Source organism: Pararge aegeria, chromosome 1 (assembly GCF_905163445.1).
Source record: "Pararge aegeria chromosome 1, ilParAegt1.1, whole genome shotgun sequence".
Taxonomy (NCBI): Eukaryota; Metazoa; Arthropoda; class Insecta; order Lepidoptera; family Nymphalidae; genus Pararge; species Pararge aegeria.
The window spans coordinates 360,297-382,955 of NC_053180.1; the positions used below are offsets into that span (position 1 = coordinate 360,297).

General features: G+C 43.8%; 1 protein-coding gene across 1 annotated transcript in view; it reads left to right on the forward strand.

Moving 5' to 3' along the window:
* The window catches only part of LOC120623940 (low-density lipoprotein receptor-related protein 1), an 85,625-nt gene that overhangs the window by 52,543 nt on the left and 10,423 nt on the right, over positions 1–22,659 (forward strand). Inside the window, exons 43-56 of the mRNA XM_039890266.1 lie at positions 18–1,293; positions 1,350–1,675; positions 2,245–2,331; positions 2,861–2,927; positions 3,664–3,728; positions 5,097–5,199; positions 5,260–5,592; positions 10,342–10,598; positions 11,841–12,041; positions 12,289–12,392; positions 15,468–15,839; positions 16,275–16,518; positions 16,587–16,693; positions 17,601–17,724. Coding sequence (XP_039746200.1) covers positions 18–1,293; positions 1,350–1,675; positions 2,245–2,331; positions 2,861–2,927; positions 3,664–3,728; positions 5,097–5,199; positions 5,260–5,592; positions 10,342–10,598; positions 11,841–12,041; positions 12,289–12,392; positions 15,468–15,839; positions 16,275–16,518; positions 16,587–16,693; positions 17,601–17,724 — 3,666 coding nt within the window. The remainder of the gene's footprint in view (positions 1–17; positions 1,294–1,349; positions 1,676–2,244; positions 2,332–2,860; positions 2,928–3,663; positions 3,729–5,096; positions 5,200–5,259; positions 5,593–10,341; positions 10,599–11,840; positions 12,042–12,288; positions 12,393–15,467; positions 15,840–16,274; positions 16,519–16,586; positions 16,694–17,600; positions 17,725–22,659) is intronic.

Sequence of the window (22,659 nt, forward strand, 5' to 3'; positions counted from 1 at the left end):
GGCTCGCTCGCCCGCAGATCGCATGCCGTGGCTGCGCCTGCACCACGCGTTCGGGCTGGGCGTGTGGGCGGGCCGCGTGTACTGGACGGACTGGGAGACGCGCTCGCTGGAGTCGTGCCGCCGGGTGCCCGACGCGCGCTTCGACGCGGCGGCGCCGGGCGAGCCGGCGGCGGGCGGCGCGCTGCGCTGCCGCACCGAGGCGCGCACCGTGCACCGCCCCATGGCGCTGCGCGTGCTGCACCCCGCCGCGCAGCCGGCCGAGCCCGCGCTGGCGGCGCTGTGCGCGCGCCTGGCGTGCCGCGGGCTGTGCCTGCTCACGGCCGAGGCGCGCCCGGGCGCCGGCGCGGGCGCGCGGTGCGCCTGCCCCGAGCACTGGCTGCCCGACGGCGCCGCGTGCCGCGCCAACTGCTCGGCCGCGCACTTCCAGTGCCGCGACGAGCTCAAGTGCATCCCCTTCTGGCGGCGCTGCGACGCGCGGGACGACTGCGGCGACGCCAGCGACGAGCCCGCCTCGTGCCCGCCCTTCCGCTGCGCGCCCGGCCAGTTCCAGTGCGGCGGCGGGCGCTGCCTGCCGCCCGCGCGGCTGTGCGACGGCGAGCCCGACTGCCCGGGCGGCGACGACGAGCGCGACTGCGAGCGCTTCGCGTGCCCGGCCGAACGGTGGAAGTGCGCCGGCAACGCCAGCGTGCCCGCGCGCTGCGTGGCGGCCTCGCTGCGCTGCGACGGCGAGCCCGACTGCCCGGGCGGGGAGGACGAGCGCGACTGCGCGCCCGTCTGCCCGCCGGGGCACTTCCGGTGCGCCTCGGGCGGCTGCGTGCCGGGCGTGTGGGCGTGCGACGCGGACGCCGACTGCGCCGACGGCTCGGACGAGGGCGCGTGGTGCGCGGCGCGCGAGTGCCGGCGCGGCGAGTTCCGCTGCGCGTCGGGCCGCTGCGTGCCGCGCGACTGGCTGTGCGACGGCGACGCCGACTGCCCGGCGCGCGAGGACGAGGCGGACTGCGGCGCGCGCGCGCCCTGCGACCCCACGTACTTCCGCTGCGGCGACGCGCGCTGCGTGCCGGGCCGCTGGCGCTGCGACTACGAGGAGGACTGCGCCGACGGCGGCGACGAGCGCGGCTGCCAGCCGCGCAACTGCTCCGAGTCCGAGTTCCGCTGCCTCAGCGGCGAGTGCATCCGCGGCGCGCTGCGCTGCTCGGGCGCGGCCGACTGCGCGGGCGGGGAGGACGAGCGCGGCTGCGGCGCGTGCGGGCCCGCGGCGCGCGCCTGCGCCTCGGCCGAGCAGTGCGTGCGCAGGTAGGCCCGCGCCGCGCGGCGCCGCGCGCGCGGTTGGTGACGCCCGTGTCTTGCAGCGAGTGGTGGTGCGACGGCGAGCCCGACTGCGACGACGGCTCTGACGAGTCGCAGTGCGCGACGGTCGCGCCGGGCGCGGCGGGCGCGGCGGGCGCGGAGTGCGGCGCGCGGCTGCGCTGCGACGGCGCGTGCGTGCCGGGCGCGTGGCGCTGCGACGCGCGGCGCGACTGCGCGGACGGCGCGGACGAGGGGGCGGCGCAGTGCGCGCGCGCGGCCTGCCCGCCGCCCATGCTGCGCTGCGGCGACAACACGTGCGCGCCGCAGCAGGCGCTGTGCGACGGCTACGCCGACTGCGCCGACGGCAGCGACGAGAACCCGCTGCTGTGTGAGCATCTATCAGTATAATATTATTTCATAAGAGTTATAGCTATATATAAATAAATTATAGCAGTAAATAATTTATGCATTTTTTTTATTTATTTATTTATAAGCATCAGAAACAAAATAAACTGCAATGAAGTATACTAATGCCCGTTTTCACCAAACCTAGGAATCGCCCGAATCGGATGCCTGATTTCTATTTATTTATTTAATAAATAATATTTCTATTTATTATTTAATAAATAAATAAATTGCAAACACAGATAAGAAACTATAATTTTATGTAAATAAATTTAAAAAAAATAACCTTAAATCCATAGAAATAATTAAAAATATAAAATTAGAGACACGAAGCACCACACCTCGTGGCACGAATCGTAGACAAGTTAGGTTATATGAGTTGCCTAGTGAAATCGATTGGTTAAAGGTAAGTATTTGCCTGGAACTTATCTTCGATAAGGCGTTACTTAGCCATCGCCCTGTCCGTAGTCAGTGCATACGGGCATAGGTGGCCTCCTACAGGCGCGGAGTAGGGTGGCAGTAGCGAGGCGTCGCTGACCGCGCGTGTTGCAGGCGGGCGCGGCGCGGCGCCGTGCGCGGACGACGAGCAGCTGTGCGGCTCCGGGCGCTGCGAGCCGCGCGGCGCGGACTGCGAGCCGGGTACGACTCACGGAAACGACGCATACCGTATTTTATATTTTTTACATGACAAAGCTTAAACATACGTATTCCTATGATGGTAATAAATAAATGCCGGTGTGCCCCAGGGAAGGGCATCGGGACCTTTACTATTTATAACGTATAGTAATCATAGTATTGCAGCTTCGTTCTGTTTGGGGCTGCTGGCACAGTAATTTTCACGAGTGAAAGGAAAATTACTTTTGAAAAAGACATTCTTAATGCAATGGAAAATGAATTGGCTGCATCAAATAATTAATTAAAACACCTTGACAAACAGAACCTTTGGCTTGACCAATTTTATAATATTTTAAAATTATGGTAAAACATGATTAAAATTAAATTCTTTTATTCAGCAGATGAATATGCTGATATTTAAGAACTGAAATGCAATCAAAAATAATCAAACAGACATACTTCAATTGACTATTCTGTAATGTTTTTGTCGGATTTTAAAAGTCACAGGTTTTTGGAAATGATTCTGAATGTGTGCACCGCGCGCGTGTTGCAGACGGCGACTGCGACTGGCGCTCGTGCCCGCACCTGTGCCTGCCCAAGCACCACAACCACACCTGCAAGTGAGCGCGAGTTTACAATTCGTTCAAAAATCACTGAAAGTGTTGCCTTTACCTAGCCTATATATATATGAAATGTGTATTTTTGTAAAGAAAAACCCACATCTATTTAAAAGCTTTAGTAACATAAGAAATCCGAATAACAGGAATAAACTTAAGTTATGTGTACCGATGCAAAAGCTTACCGTGACCAGTAAAAGTGCACACTGTATGGCTGTACTTATTTACAAACACTTGCCAGATGCGCTGAAACTTTTACCTGTTGCATGTTTCAAATCAGTGTTATTTGACAAACTTTTGGATAGACTTTATTATCATATCAATGACTACCTAAATGGAAAATTATTATAATTATATACATTCATGAATTCATTTTATTTATTAAGTATTATTTTTTATTTAATCTGTTATTTTCATTTCCTGTTTTTTTTTGTGTTTTTACTTTTAATTAATTTATTTAAATGTAACTTATTTAATGTGGAAAATTAATATAATGATTAACGAAAAATTTTTGCACGCCAATCTTGGCAGGATATTTGACACTTATAAAAATTAATTAACACCTATGTTAACATGTTGCGTGTACCATATTCAAGCAAAAATAAAAATTGATTGATTGATTGATTGATTCGTTTCTATTTGAATAGTATACTTTTTGGTTTATTTGCAACCAAACACAGAAATGCTTGGGTTACGTTCAAAGAAATCGATGTCGGAGACGCAGTGGCGCGTGTTGCAGGTGCGGCGCGGGCTTCCGGCGGCGCGTGCGGCCGCCGGGGCGCACGCTGGCCTGCGAGCCGGCCGGTGAGTGCGGAGCCGACGCCGTTAGCTTCCAGTTCAGCGGCCAAATGTTGTAATGACTGTTGGTCGGAAGATATCCAAATTTATTAAAAAGAAAAAAAACTGGATGTCTAATCTAAACAGAAATTAACTTGGTGTATTATACCTACCCCAATTGTTTTATTTCGATGATTAAAATTAAGCCTTCATAAAATTGTACCATATAGGTACAGTGGAGGTCATATAATTGAGAACGGAACATTTTTCCAAACTAACAAGTATAACTAATTGCATCTATTCTTTTTGTATTTCTCTCGGTATCGCAAAACTTTTCGCTACTAGCGGTATATTCGTTGATACGTATGATTGACACGTAGTTTACATTTAAATAAAGAACAATCTATGAATCGTACGCGGCGCACGTTAGTGCTGTAGAGGTCACAATAGGGTTTATATGAAAACCACGGGGGAAAAAAGGTTGAGATAGGTCTAGAAGGGAAGTTATAATAAAACCTTGCATCTGATATGCCCAAAAACTATGGTTTCTACTTATTTTTGCCACTTATCAAACTACTTCAAGTTGACGCACTATTCGAAGGCACTAGCAAATCTCTATTATCTATCATCACTCCACAAAGGTTTACACCCCACAACGTGTTACCGCTCATTTGGACATACTGCACGCACCTTAAAAGAATTTCTGACGTCGCAATCAGTGATCTGGATTTAAGAGAGCTGTATAAAGTTTTCTTAGAAGAATTTTTCTGAAAACTTTATTTCTCTTGCCAAATGTCAAACATCTGTGAAGTCGTGACATAGACTTGTGTAAAATTGTAATTAAAAGCCGCAGACAATATTAACTTTTTACATTTTTCTTTACATTAATGTGATTTATTTATTCTTAGTTTCATATAAAACAACTGTGGAGCAGCTTAATAAAAATGTTCTTTATTATTTATCCAGTTTCGTTACTATTCGAATCTCATACTATTATAAAACCACAATTTTTTAGTTATTCTATATTCCTAATCCCGTTTTCTCCATTTATGTGGCTATTTTATTAAATAAATAGGTACTTCTGAGAAAGAACACGTAACTACACATGACCTGATTTAGATCTTAGCCACAACTGTATTGAGTATTGCATACATAAACTATTGTTAGATTATGTAATGATAATAAGCCATCATATCGAACGGATGGACGAACGTTGCGAACATTTCTACCGATTTAAAGTTAAAGATATTCGTCCGAAAACTGTTGAAGTTGCGCAGTTGGCGCAGAGCTGAGTAGGTGACCCGGTGACCGCAATGAAGCAACATAATCCAAAAAAATTTGTTTTTCTCTGTTCTCCCGTTGTATGCTGTCGGTGTGCTCGTGCGGGCGCCGCAGGGGAGGAGGCGCGGCTGCTGGTGGCGTCGCGCGGCGAGCTGCGCCTGCTCGACCTGCACAAGCGCGAGCGCGAGCACGAGCCCGCCGCGCCGCACGAGCAGGGGTGAGTGCGCGGGCGCGGGGGCGCGGGCGCGGGCGGCGCGTGACGGCCTTGTGTGTGCAGGCCCGAGATCGTGTGCCTGGCCGCGGCGCCGGTGGACGGCGCGTGGTGGGCGTGGTGGGGCGACGCGTGGGGGCGCGTGCGGCGCCTGCGACTGGCTTGGGGCGTGGCGCCGCGCATGGCGCGCGCGCAGGGCGTGGCCACGGCGCAGGAGGTGCGCGGCGTGGGCGTGGACCCGGTGGCGCGCCGCCTGTACTGGAGCAGCGTGCGGAGCGCGCGCGCGGGCGGCGTGCTCGGCGCGCTGCACGTGGCCGCGCTGGACGGCCGGCGCCGCGCCACGCTGTGGGCGCAGGCGGGCGCCGAGCCCGACGACGTGGTCGTGTCCGTCGCCACCGGGTGCGTATGCGGCCTAGCCACTATCGACTACTGTAACGACTTGATTTGACTTTAAAAATAAACGTAAAGTAAAAGTTTTCGTAACTGTAATGCGCGGGGGATTAAACTGACGACTGAAACAAAAATAAAATAATCACAGATGAACGATACAGTTTTCAAAGAGACAAATCAACAATTGTGGCAGTTTTGATTTAGTAAAACGTATTGTTGATAGTGTTGCCCAAATTCAGTCTTGGTCTTGCAGTCTTGGTCTTGTTCTTGCGTTTTTGCAAGACCAAGACCAAGAACAAGACCGCGTATTTTTAGCAAGACCAAGACCAAGACTGACCGTGCAAGACTTGAGCAAGAACAAGACATAGCCTGCAAGACTCTTGCGTCTTGCAGCTAGGACTTAGCGCTATTTCACGGAGTAGTTAGGTGTAACAGTTCGGTGTATAGGTAGGTAGGTACGCTTAGGAATTCTTTGAGACGCAAAAAACTATATCAAAGAATATGAAAAACTGGACCTATGCGCATTACGACTAATACCATAAACATAGCGAATAAAAAAATATCTATTAAAATCAAACTGAGTGCATGCATAGTTATGTTTTAACCATCGGCACTTTGATAATGCGGCATCAAAGGTTTTGTACTTACTTCTCAAAGAAATTTGCCGCTTTTCGGAAGTACATGGTTATGATACACGCGCCGGCGGCTTCTTTTGAAATCTAAAACAATCGTTGCCGCCGCGCCGAAATCATAACATTTGACACTATTCATGCAAAATAATTTCGAATTTTAAGAGTACCTACAGGTGTTCCAAAGAATAAATAAGTTTCAGAGTGCTTAGAATGAAAATGAATACATTATACTGATCACGCAAGTAGTATTATGATTAGGATAAAATGGTGAGGATAGGTAGTAGATGTCATAATAATTCATTCTAGTAAGTAATTATAATATTGATTACTTATATGGTTTTAAACTAATTACTTAGGTACTATTATTGTACATTTAGTCATTATATTTCTTAAGTTTTTACAAGAAAAAATAGCAAAAAAGTGTTCGAATATCTCTGAGAGAGATGATGAGAGTAAGTATTTACTAGCTGTGCCCGCGACTTCGTCCACGAGGAATAGTAACTTTGGAGGTATAGTGACGTTCAGGATTTATTTATTTATTTTAAAACTTCTGTCATCAAACATACAAACGAACTCTTCAGCTTTATAATATTAGTATAGATGCACGCCAAAACATTCACTTATATGTAAAGAATAGTGATTGGCACTAATTCTTTACATATATTTTATTCACGGGTCGCGTCTGTACAAGTAGGTAATATTTAGTGTGTGTTTGTACGCCGCACGCGGCATCGTTCGATTTGCGGCGGCATCCTTTTCATAGAGCCGGCACGTGGCGAGGCGGCGCGGTAAAAAGCAAGGAAACGTACTATAAATGAAGGAATTATTTTAATTCCAGTCATTTCCAATTGAGCTGTGCTTCGATTCTAACTTAATAATTGTTTTTACTAATTCTCGTTGTTTTCTAAAAACGTATCACGTGTACAATTTAATATGAGTGACGAAGATTCAAATTATTCTAGTCCGAGTAACGAGAGTTTGAGTCACAGATCTAAAAGACCCAAAAGCAAATTTGAGGAGTTTTTCGAAATAATTCATGCATCCCAAACTGCCTTGTGTAAATTGTGCCAACATAAAAAGATTGAAATAAAAATGAAAAACAGAAACACTTCAGGCTTAAGGAAACATCTAATGTCTTTCCACAAAAAGGAATCAGAAATATTTCTTCCTGTTAAACCAAAATTAAGTGGAGATATCACAAGCTTTTTAGTAACCGCTGGAAGAAGTGGACAGGTAAGAATATTTTTTTAACAGTTAAAAGAATTTTAACTCCGCGTAGCTATTCATGCGATACTTTCAAAAACGCCATTAACTTACGTAAGTATTTTTGAGTTAGTGGTGTTTTCATCTAGGGGTGCGACATATTAAGTATGTAATTATCGTCTTAAATATTTTTTATAAACACCCATATTTTCATTTAATCGGCCAGTAACAACTAAGTACTTTATTTTGGTAAATTACAGTACAGTGCAACCTTAATATAACAAATATCAATTTAACGATTTTCTCGATTTAACAACAACAAACCTCCTCCTCTTATACGCTCAAACCTAGTATGTTTTAAATAATAACACAAGATTTATTGTTTTGTTTCAGTCGGAAAACAGCAGTGACAACATCACGACAGCTACAGTTGATTGGGTGGTGAAAAAATATCTTCCCTTCTCATTTTTCGATGACGAAGCTACACAAGTATATTTTCGACGTATTTGCCCTAATATGGTGTTTCCTAAAAGGTCTACACTTAGAAGGAAAGTCAAAGAGCGATTTGAAGAGCTCCAATTGAATCTCAAGGAACGACTTCAACCATTATCATCTAAAATGTCGTTTACCATTGATGGGTGGACGTCAATTGCTGGTAGGAGTTACTACGGGGTTACTATTCATTATATAGACAACGAATGGAAGTATCGATATGTAGTTCTTGATTTTATACCATCACGCGGTCGACATACTGGGGAAGATATTGCAACGATTTTCCATGAATGTTTATTGGAATATGGCATAATTGATAAAATACAAGGTATCACGGTCGACAACGCAACTGCAAATACCAAATTTATGTATGAACTGGGCAAACAGCTGCCGCCACACTTTGATTCAGACAATCAACATTTCCGGTGCTTTGCTCACATTTTAAACCTTGGTGTACAAGATTTATTAAAGACCTTAGCATTACACTGTGAGTCTGACACTAACGCGCAAGATCAGCAGTACGAAGACTATGCAGACGAAACTGAGGATGAGGAAGATGAAGAATCTGCACCAAATATTGCTGACTCGCGTACATCTGTAACAAAGTTACGCAGTATTTCCAGTAAAATAAAAACAAGTGAGATAGTGAAGAAGAAGTTTCAGTCTGCTTGTGAAGCAGCTGGCGTGCCATCAAATCTAAATGCCATTCTTGACTGTCCAACGAGATGGAATTCCACACATGATATGATTGGATTTGGTTTAAAAGTGAGAGCGGGCATTGACATATTGTGCAGTTCTGTCACCGAATTGAATGATTTTCAAATCACAGCTAATGAATGGCAGGTACTCGAAAAATTACATAAATTTCTAATAAACTTTAAACTTTTAAGTACAAAACTTGGTGGAGACAAATATGTTACGTTACCGCTAGTCATTGTATCATTTAATCTCTTGCTAGATAAAATTGAATCCATGGTAAAACAGTTAGATGAGAAACCTAATCGATCTGAAGTGGATGAAAGGCTCATTCTAGCTTTCCAAGCAGCTCGAGACAAAATGCTTAAACATTACAAGAAGAGCAACTGGATTTATTGTACTTCTTTAATTTTAGACCCAAGGCATAAGGCTCAGACTTTTGACTTGACAATGTGGGGGAAGCAACTTAAAACAGAAAGTCTGCGCAAGTTCAATGAACTTTATGAAGAATATAAAAGTCTACACTCACTGAACAAATCTCTGGAATTACCAGAAAAAGACAATAAAGTATGTGATGAAGATGAAGACGTAATAGACTTTGATAAACTCTATGAATGTCCCTCGACGTCATCTGGATCTTGTCTTCAAGGCTTAGTGATAGACGAGTTGGAGGAGTACCTGAGAAAACCAAGAACTGCCAGCTCGGAAGACATTTTAGATTGGTGGAGGACGCATGAGACAGAGTATCCGATTTTATCGAAAATGGCCCGTGATTTTCTCTCAATACCTGCAACTTCAGTACCTGCTGAGAGGTTATTTTCTAAAGCATCATTAGTAATTAGAAAACATAGAAATAGGTTAAGTGATGAGTCAGCCAGATGGTTACTTTGTATTAATTCTTGGTCAAAAGAATTGATATAAAGTATCATAACCTAATGATAAAGCTGTTGATTTGTGTTGTATTTTATTTTTTATTCAAATAAATGATAAATCGTAAAACTCTTTTATTAAATTTCTTATAAGTTGAGGGTTCAATCTCTTTCTAGACAGATAAGTATTGTTCTTTAAAATACAGTCAAGTTATTGTAATTAATTTGTTTTTTTACATGTTTTAGCAAATGTAAGCTTATAAATCATAAATGTTTATTAAGAAACAGTTACTTCCATGGAAAACGACATATAGGTCAGTTGATTTTTCGAATTTCTTATCAAATCTTCAGTTATTTATTAATCTGCTTGATCTTTACTATGGCTATGTTAATTCAAGCTCACAATATTCCAATTCTAATACGTTTTTCTAAGATTTAAAGTAAACTTTAATAAATAGTAATAGACTAATAGGTAATTGCAAGACTTGCAAGACTCTTGCTGCAAGACCAAGACCAAAACCAAGACTGGGAGCGCAAGACCAAAACCAAGACCAAGACCAGGTGTATTGGCGCAAGACCAAGACCAAGACTGGCTAAGTCTCGTCTTGTTCTTGCATTTGGGCAAAACTAATTGTTGATAATCAAGTCAAAAAATCGAAGCAGCGTTAATTTTTTGATTTGAGCTTTTGATTGCCGGCCGACTTCTTCTAAATTCATTCAAACCCTGTTTTCAAAAACTTGGGATACTGCCTATCCTCCATGTGTGTCGTATGGAGGATAGACAGTATCCCATACATAAATAAAAAATGCAGACTATTAAATAGTAATTTGAATATGGAGCATCGGTGTTGTGTGCGCGTGCGCAGCGAGGTGTTCTGGTCGGAGCGCGGCGCGCTGGGCGGCGTGCTGGCGGCGCGGCTGGACGGCGGCGGCGTGCGCTGGGCCGTGCGGCGGCGCGCGCGGCGCAGCGGGGCGCTGGCGCTGTGGGGCGCGGCGCGGCGCGTGTTCGTGCTGGACGCGTACTACGCCGAGCTGCACAGCGCGGCGCTGGACGGCTCGCGCCGCGCCACGCACGCGCTGTTCGGCGCCGCGCCGCTCCCGCCGCACCTCCGCGCGGACCGAGGTAGGCTTGGAATGGCTTTGGAAACTGACCGAGTGCTTTTATTAAACCACTTTCAGATTCTTCAGCAAATTTATCTTACCTTGGAAAATCGGTTGCGGAAGGTCATACTTCGTGCCGCGGAGAATATAACCCAGATACTCCAACTCTGTTTTACAGTTGAAAGAGTCCCGTTTTTTCCCAACGCGCTGCAATACTGTTTCATATCCTGAGGGAAATCCTTAAAATTATTTTGTTTTCTCAAACGCATTCAGCTTTAAGCTCGAAGCTTCCGCGAAAGTCCAAGCTTCTGCTGCATCAACACAATAGAATTCATCAGTATAACATCCTATGTTGACTTTTCAAGTTTTTTAATACTTCTTGGCTGGATTCCTGTATCTTCGTTATAGCCGTGTATATATACATTTTTTTTCAATGGTTCTATACGTAAGATTTATTTGTGTAACTCAATTTATGTGTTAGTATTTAGTTATACGATTGTGTGTACACCCACCTGTAGTCTGTTCCCTTTTTACACGCTTTGTATTAGCTTCACCTGTATGTATGTATGTAACCGACCCGTTTGAGCTCGATTTCGTCCTACTTTGAACGATCAGATTTCGTTCAAACTTTGTAGACATATCGAGGACCGATGACAATACACTCATTAAATTAAATAAGATTAAATAAGATAAAAAAGTGGGGTGCTTTTTAAGATATTATCAAAATGATAATCACTCTACTCATATCTGTTAATAAAATATTTATAACTGTTGACACCATGCACCCCACGCTTCTTTTACAATAAAATATTTTTTTTTATTCACACTATTATAAATTTATATTTATTGAAATTTTTAACACTATTCTTAATTTAAATTTATTAAAATTTTCTTTTCTAATTTTTAGTCCGGTTTTCTATAGAAAGCGTGTTTTTTAGTTTTTTTACACTACTATTTATTATATATATACTAGCGGACCCCAGCGCCATCTGTCGGGCTGATTTGTGAATCTAAACCATCCAGGGTGTCCCCCAAAGGCATTCCAAAAGATTTATTCAAATCAGTCCAGCCGTTTAGGAGGAGTTCAGTGACATACACACGCACACAAGAAATATATATATAAAGATGTATATATATATATATCCTTTACTCGAAGTGGTGTGCGAGAGAAAGAGTAAGATAATACACCGCAGTGGCTGTTCACGCGGGTCAATGGCCAGAGCTGTTACCCGCTGGGCAGTCGCTGAGTGTGTCGCGTGCGCAGAGGGCGAGGCGTGGCAGCGCGTGCGCGGGCGCGCGTGCGTGCGCATGGCCGTGTGGGGCGACTGGGTGTGGTGCGCCAGCGCGCGCGGGCTGCAGGCCGTGGCCTGGCGCGCCGCGCCCGCGCCCGCGCCGCCGCCCTTCCGCGCGCCCGCGTCCGCCGTGGCCGTGCTGCACCCCGCGCTGTTCCTGGACCTGCCGCCCGGTGAGTGGCCAAGAATGAGTATTTCCTTGTCTGTAGGCAACATGAGTACTTTGAAGTGCAGTTTGGAGTGCGACAAATCGATTCGCCTCTTATTTACACCGTGTTTATTATAAAGGAACGTAAATTGTAGTTCACGTTGCATCGCAAATGTAATTAGTTTCCGACGATAAATTAGTTCTGCAGAGTGCTCGTTGACCGCAACGGCAGCGGCCCGAGTACTCTGACGTGACGCCCCGTGTGCCCGCAGACCCGTGCGCGGCGCCGGGCGCCACGTGCCCGCGCGGTGCGCTGTGCGTCCGCGGCGCGGGCGCGGCGCACAGCTGCGTGTGCCCCGACGGGCTGGCGGCGCACGTGAGTGGCACATACCGCACCTGCCACCTACATCACCTACCGCACCTACATCACCTACCGCACCTATCACACAAGTCACACCCACCACACTTAAGTTCCTTGTCAACTAAACCGTCAATTTCCGTTCACATCTAACAGGGACTCCTTTAGATGCAAATTCAGTCATCCTAGCGTACATGGCTTCCTTCTACAAAATTGAGAAACATAAAATTGTTGTGTAAACCCAATTACTGGCAAATCGGCACGCGTATCTGGAAAAAAAACACAAGTTTAAGTTTTAAGTTAGGACAGATTACTAAACTCCTGAACGGATTTCGATAAAATTTGACAATAATATGGGGACATCGGAATAACACAAACAACACGCTATAATTTATGAAGATATTGTGCAATGATAACAAAACATTTTTAACTTTAATGATTCTCAATAAAAGAAAAATAAATATTATTGTGTGCACGGCAGAACATAATTATTAATGTTTAAAATGTTTTTTAACTTACGATATTAGCACAAAAACTACACACACTAACCTTACAATGATATCCTAATAATTGTCAAAATAATTATTATTTATTTATTTATTAGGTTCACCAACAGATTATACACTGAAACAAGCTTAGGGACTACAAAATTGAGAAACATAAAGTTGTAGTGTAAACCCAATTACTGGCAAACCGGCATGCGTATCTGAAAAAACAAACAGACAAGTGCGGGTTCGCAAGTTTACAATAATATTATTGTTGTAACGAAGGAAACACTGTAAGATGAAGTTAAAAAAAACAGGAAACAAGAACATAACTTAAATTAAAACAAAACAGAAATGTACGAGGCAATTATCTACTAGCTGTACTAATAAGTTGTTGCAGAATTGTTTTGTATTGCTGAAGAGAACATGAGTGGATGTCGGCACGAGTAGCTTGGAATAGCTTGTTGTGCTCTCGGCAAATCCTAGCCAGGATACTGTGAGCGCCCAAATTAGTTCTATACAACTTGCCAACGAACGGTTTGAAGTTACCGAGGCGCGCATTTTGACGCGGAACAGTAAATTTAATTTTGGTCAAAATATTTGGACAGTTGATTTTATTATTTAAAATTTTGTAGAGAAATACTTGATCGGATACCCAACGACGACTTTCTAATGAAGTTAATTTAAAGAAGTTTAATCTTTCGCTATATGAGGTTAAAACGAATTGTTTTTTTTGATGAACTGACAACAAGAACAGAAAACGTTTTTGGATTCTTTCAATCCTTAGAATAGGATCCTTATATAGTGGATTCCAAATGCTGGAGCAATACTCTAAGAGACCCCGAATTAATGCAAAGTAGACGGTTTTGAGAGCCAGACAAGAATTGAATGTTTTACAATTTCGCCAAAGAAACCCCAGTAATTTGTAGCATTTACTGATTAATTGATTTATGTGTGTATTGAATGACAATTTTTTATCCAAAATAACACCTAGGTCTCTAACAGTATACACCTCGTCAAGCAACAGATTATTAAGATAATAAGAAGTTTGAAGAGGCATGCGTTTTTTTGTAAATTTAATATGTTGGCATTTTTTAATATTAAGAGGCAATTTATTTTTAACAGACCAGTTTGATATGCTATTTAAGTCATTTTGAAGATAATCAGAGTCTAAAGGAGTTTTTATAGCTTTAAAAATTTTCAAATCATCAGCAAATAAGGTGAAATTGGAAGATTTAATGTTATCGCACACATCGTTAATATACACTAAAAACAAAATAGGGCCAAGGTGGGACCCTTGTGGGACGCCAGATGGAACCCTGAACGGATCTGATTCGTAGCCACAAACTACAACCTTCTGCTGCCTGCACGACAAATAAGATGAGAGCCAAGAGAGCAAAGTTCCCTGAATACCAGCATCATACAATTTGGATATTAAAATCATATGGTCGACCCGATCGAATGCCTTACTTACGTCCATATAAATAGCATCGACTTGATATCCCTTATCAATGTTATCTATTATTTGAGTCGTGTATTCAGTCAAATTTGATACTGTTGACATTTTATTTCGAAAACCATGTTGTTGAGCAATTAGGATGGACTGCAATTGAAACGAAAGATACGGACATATTAAAGATTCGAAGACTTTGCTTACATGAGACAACAGGGAAATTGGTCTATAATTAAGTATATCATCCGCTTGCCCACTTTTAGGAATTGGTACAACATTAGCAAATTTCCATTTGTCTGGAAATATCCCAGTGACAAGAGAGCGATTAAAAATAAGGTAAAGTGGATAAGCCAGAGTTGCGGCGCAATTTTTAATGAAAATGGTAATTCATCAGGACCTGCTCCTTTATTCTTATCCAATTTCTTCAAGGCTTTTTCTACTGCCTTGAGACCCAAAGATATTGTAAGTAAGGAATTTTTATTTGTGACTGGGCATGAGATTGTTGTGAGGGCAGCACTTGTTCTTGCTCTATCATCAGTATAGACAGGCTGTGTGTAAACGGCCGAAAAATGTTCAGCGAAAGCGCCACAAATCGTTGAAGGAGATGATATTTTTTTGCCGTTAAATGTCATAACATTTGGAATCGTTCCCTGGCATTTCCTTTTTGATTTTAAAAATGACCACAGTATCTTCATGTTATTTTTACAAATATGATCTTCAATGCTTTTTTTGTAATTAGCGTAGTGATGATCGTTGATTATTACTGACAATAATAACAATTTAATTGACAAATACAATTATGAGGTATGAATTGAATATATTAAACACAACGACAAAACAGTGAAAAGCAGCGGGCATCTTTCTCCGGGTCTTTCGGATAACTAGGGCTAAATTCTCTGGGAGAGCTACCCGAGTTGTTTCCAGGATAGAATGTAATTTTTGTACTATAAAAAGTAAATGAAAAATTAAGAATTATTATGTGTTTGTAACTATTATGTGTTATTAGAATTTAGGAATTGGTAACGATTAATAATGTGAGTAGTTGGTATAAGTTTTGAAACACAGCACTTCATGACAAGCAATATTATAGTAAGTTTATGATTATTTTTCGAAGCAAATGGCTTTAGAAAAAATCGATTTCATGTCTGTAATCAGGAAAACAGCGAGTGTGAAATTGCAACCGCGAGCGGCAGCACTGGCGCGGCGTGCGCGCCGGACTGCGGGCCGGGCACGTGCGTGCGCCGCGCGGGCGCCGCCGCGTGCGCGTGCCCCGCGGAGTTCGCGGGCGCGCGCTGCCAGCACTACCGCTGCGCCGCGCACTGCCACCGCCGCGGCCGCTGCTTCGCCACCACCACCCCCGCCGCCGGCACCACCACCCGCGTCGCCGGCACCACCACCACTCCCGCCGCCGGCACCACCACCCCGGCCGCCGAAACCACCACCTCGGCCGCCGAAACCACAACTCCCGCCTTTGAAAACGCCACCCTCGCGGCTGACGTCGCGGCCGGCGCGCTGCCGCCGCTCGAGGTGACCGCTCACTGCGTTGCTTTCAAATTATTGGCAGATACTCGAGGGTATAGTCGGTCAGGATTTAATATCGAACACTCAATTTGTATGGAGCTATAGGAGTTAAGACCTCATTTAAATGTCTCAAGAGACTGCAGAAATGTATTTTTATTAATAATAAATTTGCGGTTCATACCACCCGTCGCCCCGTACGATATAGCCCATGAGAAAAAAACGCATTGCTTCTGATTAATTGTCCAAAGAATATTGCTTCTATTGTAAAATAATAATTTTCGCTTCACGTTTATATATGATTCGCAAGTCGCTCCGCCGTAATCAGGTCGCCATCAGACTGTTAATTCACACAATAACAGTACAGTTAGGCCATTGATAATGTATGATCTGCCGGCGCGGCATACGCGAATAGTCGCGCCGGCTCACTAGTCAGTGTCGTAGTGCGAGTGCTACGCGGGCTACGCCGGCCAGCGCTGCCAGCTGAAACTACGCCAGGAGAGCGAGACGACGACCGACCCGGCGAGCGAGACGACGAGCGAGACGACGAGCGGGACGAAAAGCGAAACAACGAGCGAAACGGCGAGCGAGGCGCTCGGCGGCTGCGCGCATTGCGCCAACGGCGCCACGTGCAGAGCCGGGCTCCGCGGCTCGCCGGCTTCGTGCGCGTGCGCGCCGGGCTACGCGGGTGAGTGCGGCCGCCGGGCTGCGCCGGTCTCGCGCAGCCCGGCGGCGCTGACGGGTCGCTGTGCGCAGGCGCGGCGTGCGCGGAGTGCGCGGCGGGGCCGGAGGGCGCGGCGTGCCGCTGCCGGGGCCGCTGTCTCAACGACGTGAGTGCGCGCGGCGGCTACACTGCGCACTGCGTGAATTACAAAATACACTTTACATAGAAAGAATGATAACATTTGCGTGCGAAACCCTGTAGTTTCAAGTAGAATTGTAGGAATATTCACATTATAAAGTTATATCTACTTTCAACTAATTCAAATAATTGGCGTTGCCACCGGTGATATATTATGGCTGCATTGCATCTAAGTTTTTTAATTCAATAATTTATTTTTTTTTCTAATAGATCAGTATAGTAGATATTGGAAGCATTTCAAGCCATGCGCTAGTAAATGACATGACATTTAAGAAGTTCATTGGCAATAAAAAATTCTAGATCATACATATTGGATACGTGGTTAAAATCTTGGTTTAAAAATTTTGTACCGAACCGGTGGGAGTGTAGTGATTACAAACAGTTACACTTGACGTTTCAAAAGTGCTCATATTAGGCCTACCTACTTGAAATAAATGAATGTAGAATTTAGTATGTGGACTTAAAATTTTGCATATACGATAAAAGTAGATATTTTGAAAACAGGAGCCACTGCATGAAAATGTATCCTGAATGAAAATTTAAATTACTTTGTTTGACTCCAGGCAGATCTGAGGGAATACGACGACCGCATGAAGTATAATCTCTAATTATTGCTACTTTGATCTATTTTACACTTAGGATGTGCTGAGAATCATCTCCACAGATGCCTCTTATGTAGTTGAGTGTTATTATGTCGTGCCCATCATTAATTGGCTTCCCGGTGTGTATCTACGTGACCGATTCGATAAGTTCCATCAGCGATGTCCAAGTATGTCTTTCAAACAAAACCGTGGATCATTTCGGATAAAGGTGTATCAGGTGTATCAGGTGGACAGTCAGGAGCAGTTTTTTAATAGCAGTAGATAAGTTAGCGGTGGGCATGCAAGCAGTAACGTGCGCTGCTGCAGGGCACGTGCTCCGAGGAGAACGGCGAGCCGCAGTGCGCGTGCCCGGCGGCCTGGCGCGGGCCGCGCTGCGAGCACGCCGCGCCCGAGGCGCCCGTCGCGCCGCCGGACGAGCAGCGGCCTAGCGGTGAGTGCCCGAGGACTGTTGCGCCCTCTTTGCAGCTTGCCCCGCTACCTGCAGCCCGGCTGGGGAGCACGCAAAGGCTAATGCGAGTGGCCGGGCCCGACTACTTGACGTGCTCTGAAGCGGGGAACTCATCCATATTGGCCATCCACTTACCCCCGTTGAATAGGAGGACAGAAGCAACCCCAGCCTGCTGAGCTGATTTCTCTTCTCTTTTTTCACTGTGATTTAGGAACCTAACTTTATCGTCGTTCGTATATTATTATCGATTAACCTACCCACTTACATTGTGTGATTGTAGAATAATAAACATTGCCGGTATGTGTTAGTACTTTAAACATAATTGAAGCCACAAACTTGAATGTGATATTATAATGATGTCTGTCTAAACGCGATAAACTCAAAATAAATAGTTTTTACCGATAGATGTAGCCATGCATTACGAAGAGTGATAGCTTCAACAAGGTTTTATGTCAATTGTTTTTTAATCAGATACTTGTAATAGAAATATGCTGCGGGTCTCTCTGCCCGCACTGGTCCGGGATGAGCCCTGCACCGTCACTGATGGCGCACTCACACGCACGAAGCAGTTTGCTTCCTCTCTTCTAATACGAGCGCAAACATAACTTTAACTTGTTGCGGCTTTTTATTTTTTTAAGAATATTTTATCACATATTCTTACAAATTTCATTTCATTTCATTTCGTACTAAATTTAGGAACTGCAACTCCTTACAAACAAAAGTCAAAAATACAGGTAGAATGCCCAGCTATGACTAATATTCCGCCTTGGTTCTGGAGCACTGCCGACGAAGGTCACCTCGCATTGTTTTCCGAGCTCCGCGACTTCAAAGATAATGCACACAAAACTCGTTTTCGCGAGAGGATTTTCGCAACAAATTGATTAATATCAACAGGTGTCAGTGTGAAGGTCAATTTTTACATGTACCTACTTAATAATATATTTTTCCTGTTTCACTCTGGACAGAGCGCAAGTAGCATAATATTTATCTATACCTACATCTTTAATCTATATATAAATAAATGAAATGACAGTATCTGGTAATGACGGTACACTACATATTTTTTTTTAAAGTGTAAGCACTAGGCCAAGTGAAATATAATGGGATATGAAACTCGATTTGAAGTTTTTAAATCCCATCTAGCTAGATTGTTGTTCTATTAATAAAGAAATACACAACTCTTTTTCCACTTTACCTCGATTGCTTGTAAAGCGAAAGAGCCATATTAGTACAGATAGAAGTTTATGTTTTATGTTGACTAACTGACGTTTAGTTTAGCCGATTTGTAACCTAAGAGTAGTCGCCTGTTTGTTGCGCGGCCATTGTACAGCATGCAATAGCGGTCCATGCAAACTCGCCCCCATCCGACGCGTGCCAGCGACTGGTGTCGTGTAGCATGGCAGACGGTTGTCTATTTTTATCCTATTATTACTATGCAAACTAATCATAAGCGAATATCCGCCATAAAAAAAACCCAAAACCTTCGCGCGACGTCACCGCTCTGTTCTCGGAAGCGTGTGGGAAATATTTTCCTTGTATGGCCTGTGTCCGAGCATAATGCCTTATCGTAAGATGCAGCCGGACAGGCTTCCAATTAAGAGGTAGGTACTTCATCTCAGCGGTGCTAAGCGAAATGTCCACATGAAATGTACTTACGTTACGTTTTATTTTTCTATTTCACTGGCTCTAACGTTAACCGGGTTTCAGTTGAAAATCAGCGTCATGCATGTACCATGGCAAACGCTGAGCTGTACAGTGAGAACAGTACTATATTAATATAAGATGTACTGTTTGTAGCATGAATGAAGAAAATACATTATTTCTTTCTTTCTTTCTTACAGGTTCGTAATTATATTATGTACACACAATTTTTTTGTATTGAACCACTCTCGTACATATTCCATTTTAATATTGACGAGTTTTTGTGCTATATTCTTATGGAGGAAGTTCGTTTGAGCTAAAGTGTATATAGTAGGTATAAGTTGGCACTCTTTTCCACTTTTAGCACTTTGTATCGTGATGTATTAATTACATAGTTTGCAATGTTCGCTCGTCACAGCCTGCGGAACCTCACGTAAGGATCAGACTCTAGCTTAATGCGTTATTAAATATTTAATAGCATCCGTACAAGGTCAATAAAAATCACAATCTAAATATTATATTATAACCACGAATATATTGTATTGTATAGCGGACTGACTGATTGCGAATTGCGAATAAAAAAATAAAAATAATTTAACGGACCAATTATAATTTCTTGGAAGGAAAACCGATAACAATTATCGGCGCGAAACGAAATAGACCTTCTCGAATCGTCGATAGTTGTAAGAAGAAGAAGAATTAGTCAAAGTGACGGACACAGGGCGAAGTGAAGTGTGGGGCTGTTTAAAGGGGATGGTTTTCACTTATTATCTGGTGGCCCATCGGCTTGGTCTGTCAGTTATTACTGTAGAAAAATTTAGAATTATGGATATATGGCACTAAAGCCTTGTATTTCAGCCAGCTTAGGAACTTGCCCCCGCGCCGATCTGTTGTAGCGGGAAGAAGATATTCAAATTCGACTGGTCGTTCCAGAGGTCAGCGCTCAAACGACGACGCGCAGTGTAGGGTTCTGTAGTTGCCTCTAACTGTATGCAGACTTAGAATGAGACTTTGCCACCATGCCACATGCCCTCTCCAACCTATTCCCAAGGTTATTTAAAACGTTTCGAACGTGAACTTTGGGCTTATTGTGATTATGTCATGATTTTATTTTCCCATCTTCCTACATGGGTCATAGACTTTACTAGCTACTTAAAGAACTAACAAATTAATTAATTTGATTTCTGATTGAAACTTATACCACATTAAGCAAGCGGATCACTGAATCAAAGAACAGGTCATCATATACAATTTATGTTCGTAACCAATTTATGTGTAGGGAATACCTCCCTTTTCCATTAAATTTTTACTACTTCGTCGGCGTTCCAAATGACAGCGTTCTACTTTCCTGGTTTCTGAGCTAAGCCGGACACACACACATGCTCACAAACACATGCGCACACACAACATGCGCACACACAGTAGATCGCGGCGTTCACAACCGATCACAGTTGAACACCTAGTTTCAAAGAGCACTTTATTTTTATAAAAATAGAGTTTTATATTTTTTATAAAAATGTATGTTGTACTGTCCGATTTGGAGATAGAAAACATTGATTTGTCCGTCTATCTATAGGAACTCCTAAACAATACGACCTTGTTTGAAGTTTTGTTAAGTTTTTCCCTGTCTTCGTGAAACATATATCTTGATTTGAAGGTGTATGATGTAATGTTTGCCGCGAGAGTGATGTCAGTGTGCTACGACTCCTGGGCCCAGATAAATAGTCGTTGCTAAGCGATGTCTTAAACCGAGGTAGTGCTTAGCATCTCATCCATATGACATAATGCTATGAAAGTAACTAAAATAGACTAGCCTAACCGTTTCTATGTCCGTCATGTGGCGTATCTTCTTCTCTGCATAGGCGGCAGAACTAAGCCTGCTCGATAAATTATTTACATGAGGGCCCATTGAAGCTTAGCATCTAACGTTATTCGTAGAAAATATTCGGTGCTCTAGCATCTACTTTTGTTGAAAGTCGACCTAATACTAAGCCAATGCTTAACTTAGCCATAGTAAATACAAAGTTTTGCGGTTCTAAGTTCTCAAAGTTCTCAGAGATTTTAATTATTATTTTTTTATTTAAAAGTGTGTACTACCAAGCATGTATTGTCTTATTTCACAACATAACGTGCCTTTAAATATCTCGATTTATGTGCATTGTATCCTACATACAATCTGCAGACTACATTCTTCTTTTAATCGTTAACTCGCCATTAATCATAAATCGACGTTTGCAGTTGTATCGCGTACTTTAGTCACACGTTTGTGAAACAACGCGTAACTGATGTTGTTAAACGGGATTTTATCTACCCGATAGAATGTTTAATTCGATTTGGAATTTTATTTATTTTAAAACTATGTTTAACTACTTAACTAAAAATAAATCATATTACCTGTATCTTTTTCCCGGGATCAAATACTTCTAGAAAGAACTGCACTTATTTTTTCAATACGCGGTGACAACCATGAGGCCCGGTTTATTTTATAAGGTCATGTGTGGTCACGCATAAACATGGCAACAGAAATAAGACGACAGTCTTGACAAAATAAAAAATAAATTCACATACGCGAACAAACGTACCCACTTGCAGAAGTATGAAATTAGTATTAAGAGTTTGTACTTATAGTTACAAATCGTTTTATATCAAAAATGAAAATACGTTGACCTCATTTCTCTAAATCGCGTAAGTGATAAATAACCTTACGATATTAATATACGATGACCGTGTTGAATAATAGCGGCAATTAATAGCAAACTTTCACCCCAAAATCTACAGTTGAGTTTTGTTTTATAGTCAAAACATGGGAATGTAGGCACAAAGGCCGCTATAAAACGCGTCGCTAGCCTAGCGCAATAAGTGAGCATGTCGTGGTGGATATCCTCCTCCCAATAATGGCTCAATGTTCCTAAAGAAGTTTTCATTTCAAGAACAACAAACAGGCTGTGGTATCGTTCATATAATCATCTGATCTGAAGGCAGAGGCAGGAATTGGAAATTACAGACAGACTCAATTTAATTTATTAGTAAATGATTAGTGTAAGTTTTAGGGGAGTTCGTATCAATAAAAGTTAGCTCCTCCTGAAACCTAGCCGCCGCCGGGTACTCGCTCGCTGTTCGACTTTTGTGTTTACGCGGCCTAGCAACGCTGTGACGCGGGCCGTGGCGACGGCGTCACGGCCGCACGTTACGTCACGGCAGTGCGCCGCGCGGCCGGCCCGCACTCGCGCGTGGCCGCCGAGCAGAGCGGCGCGTAGCGCGGACATCGCGCTCGAA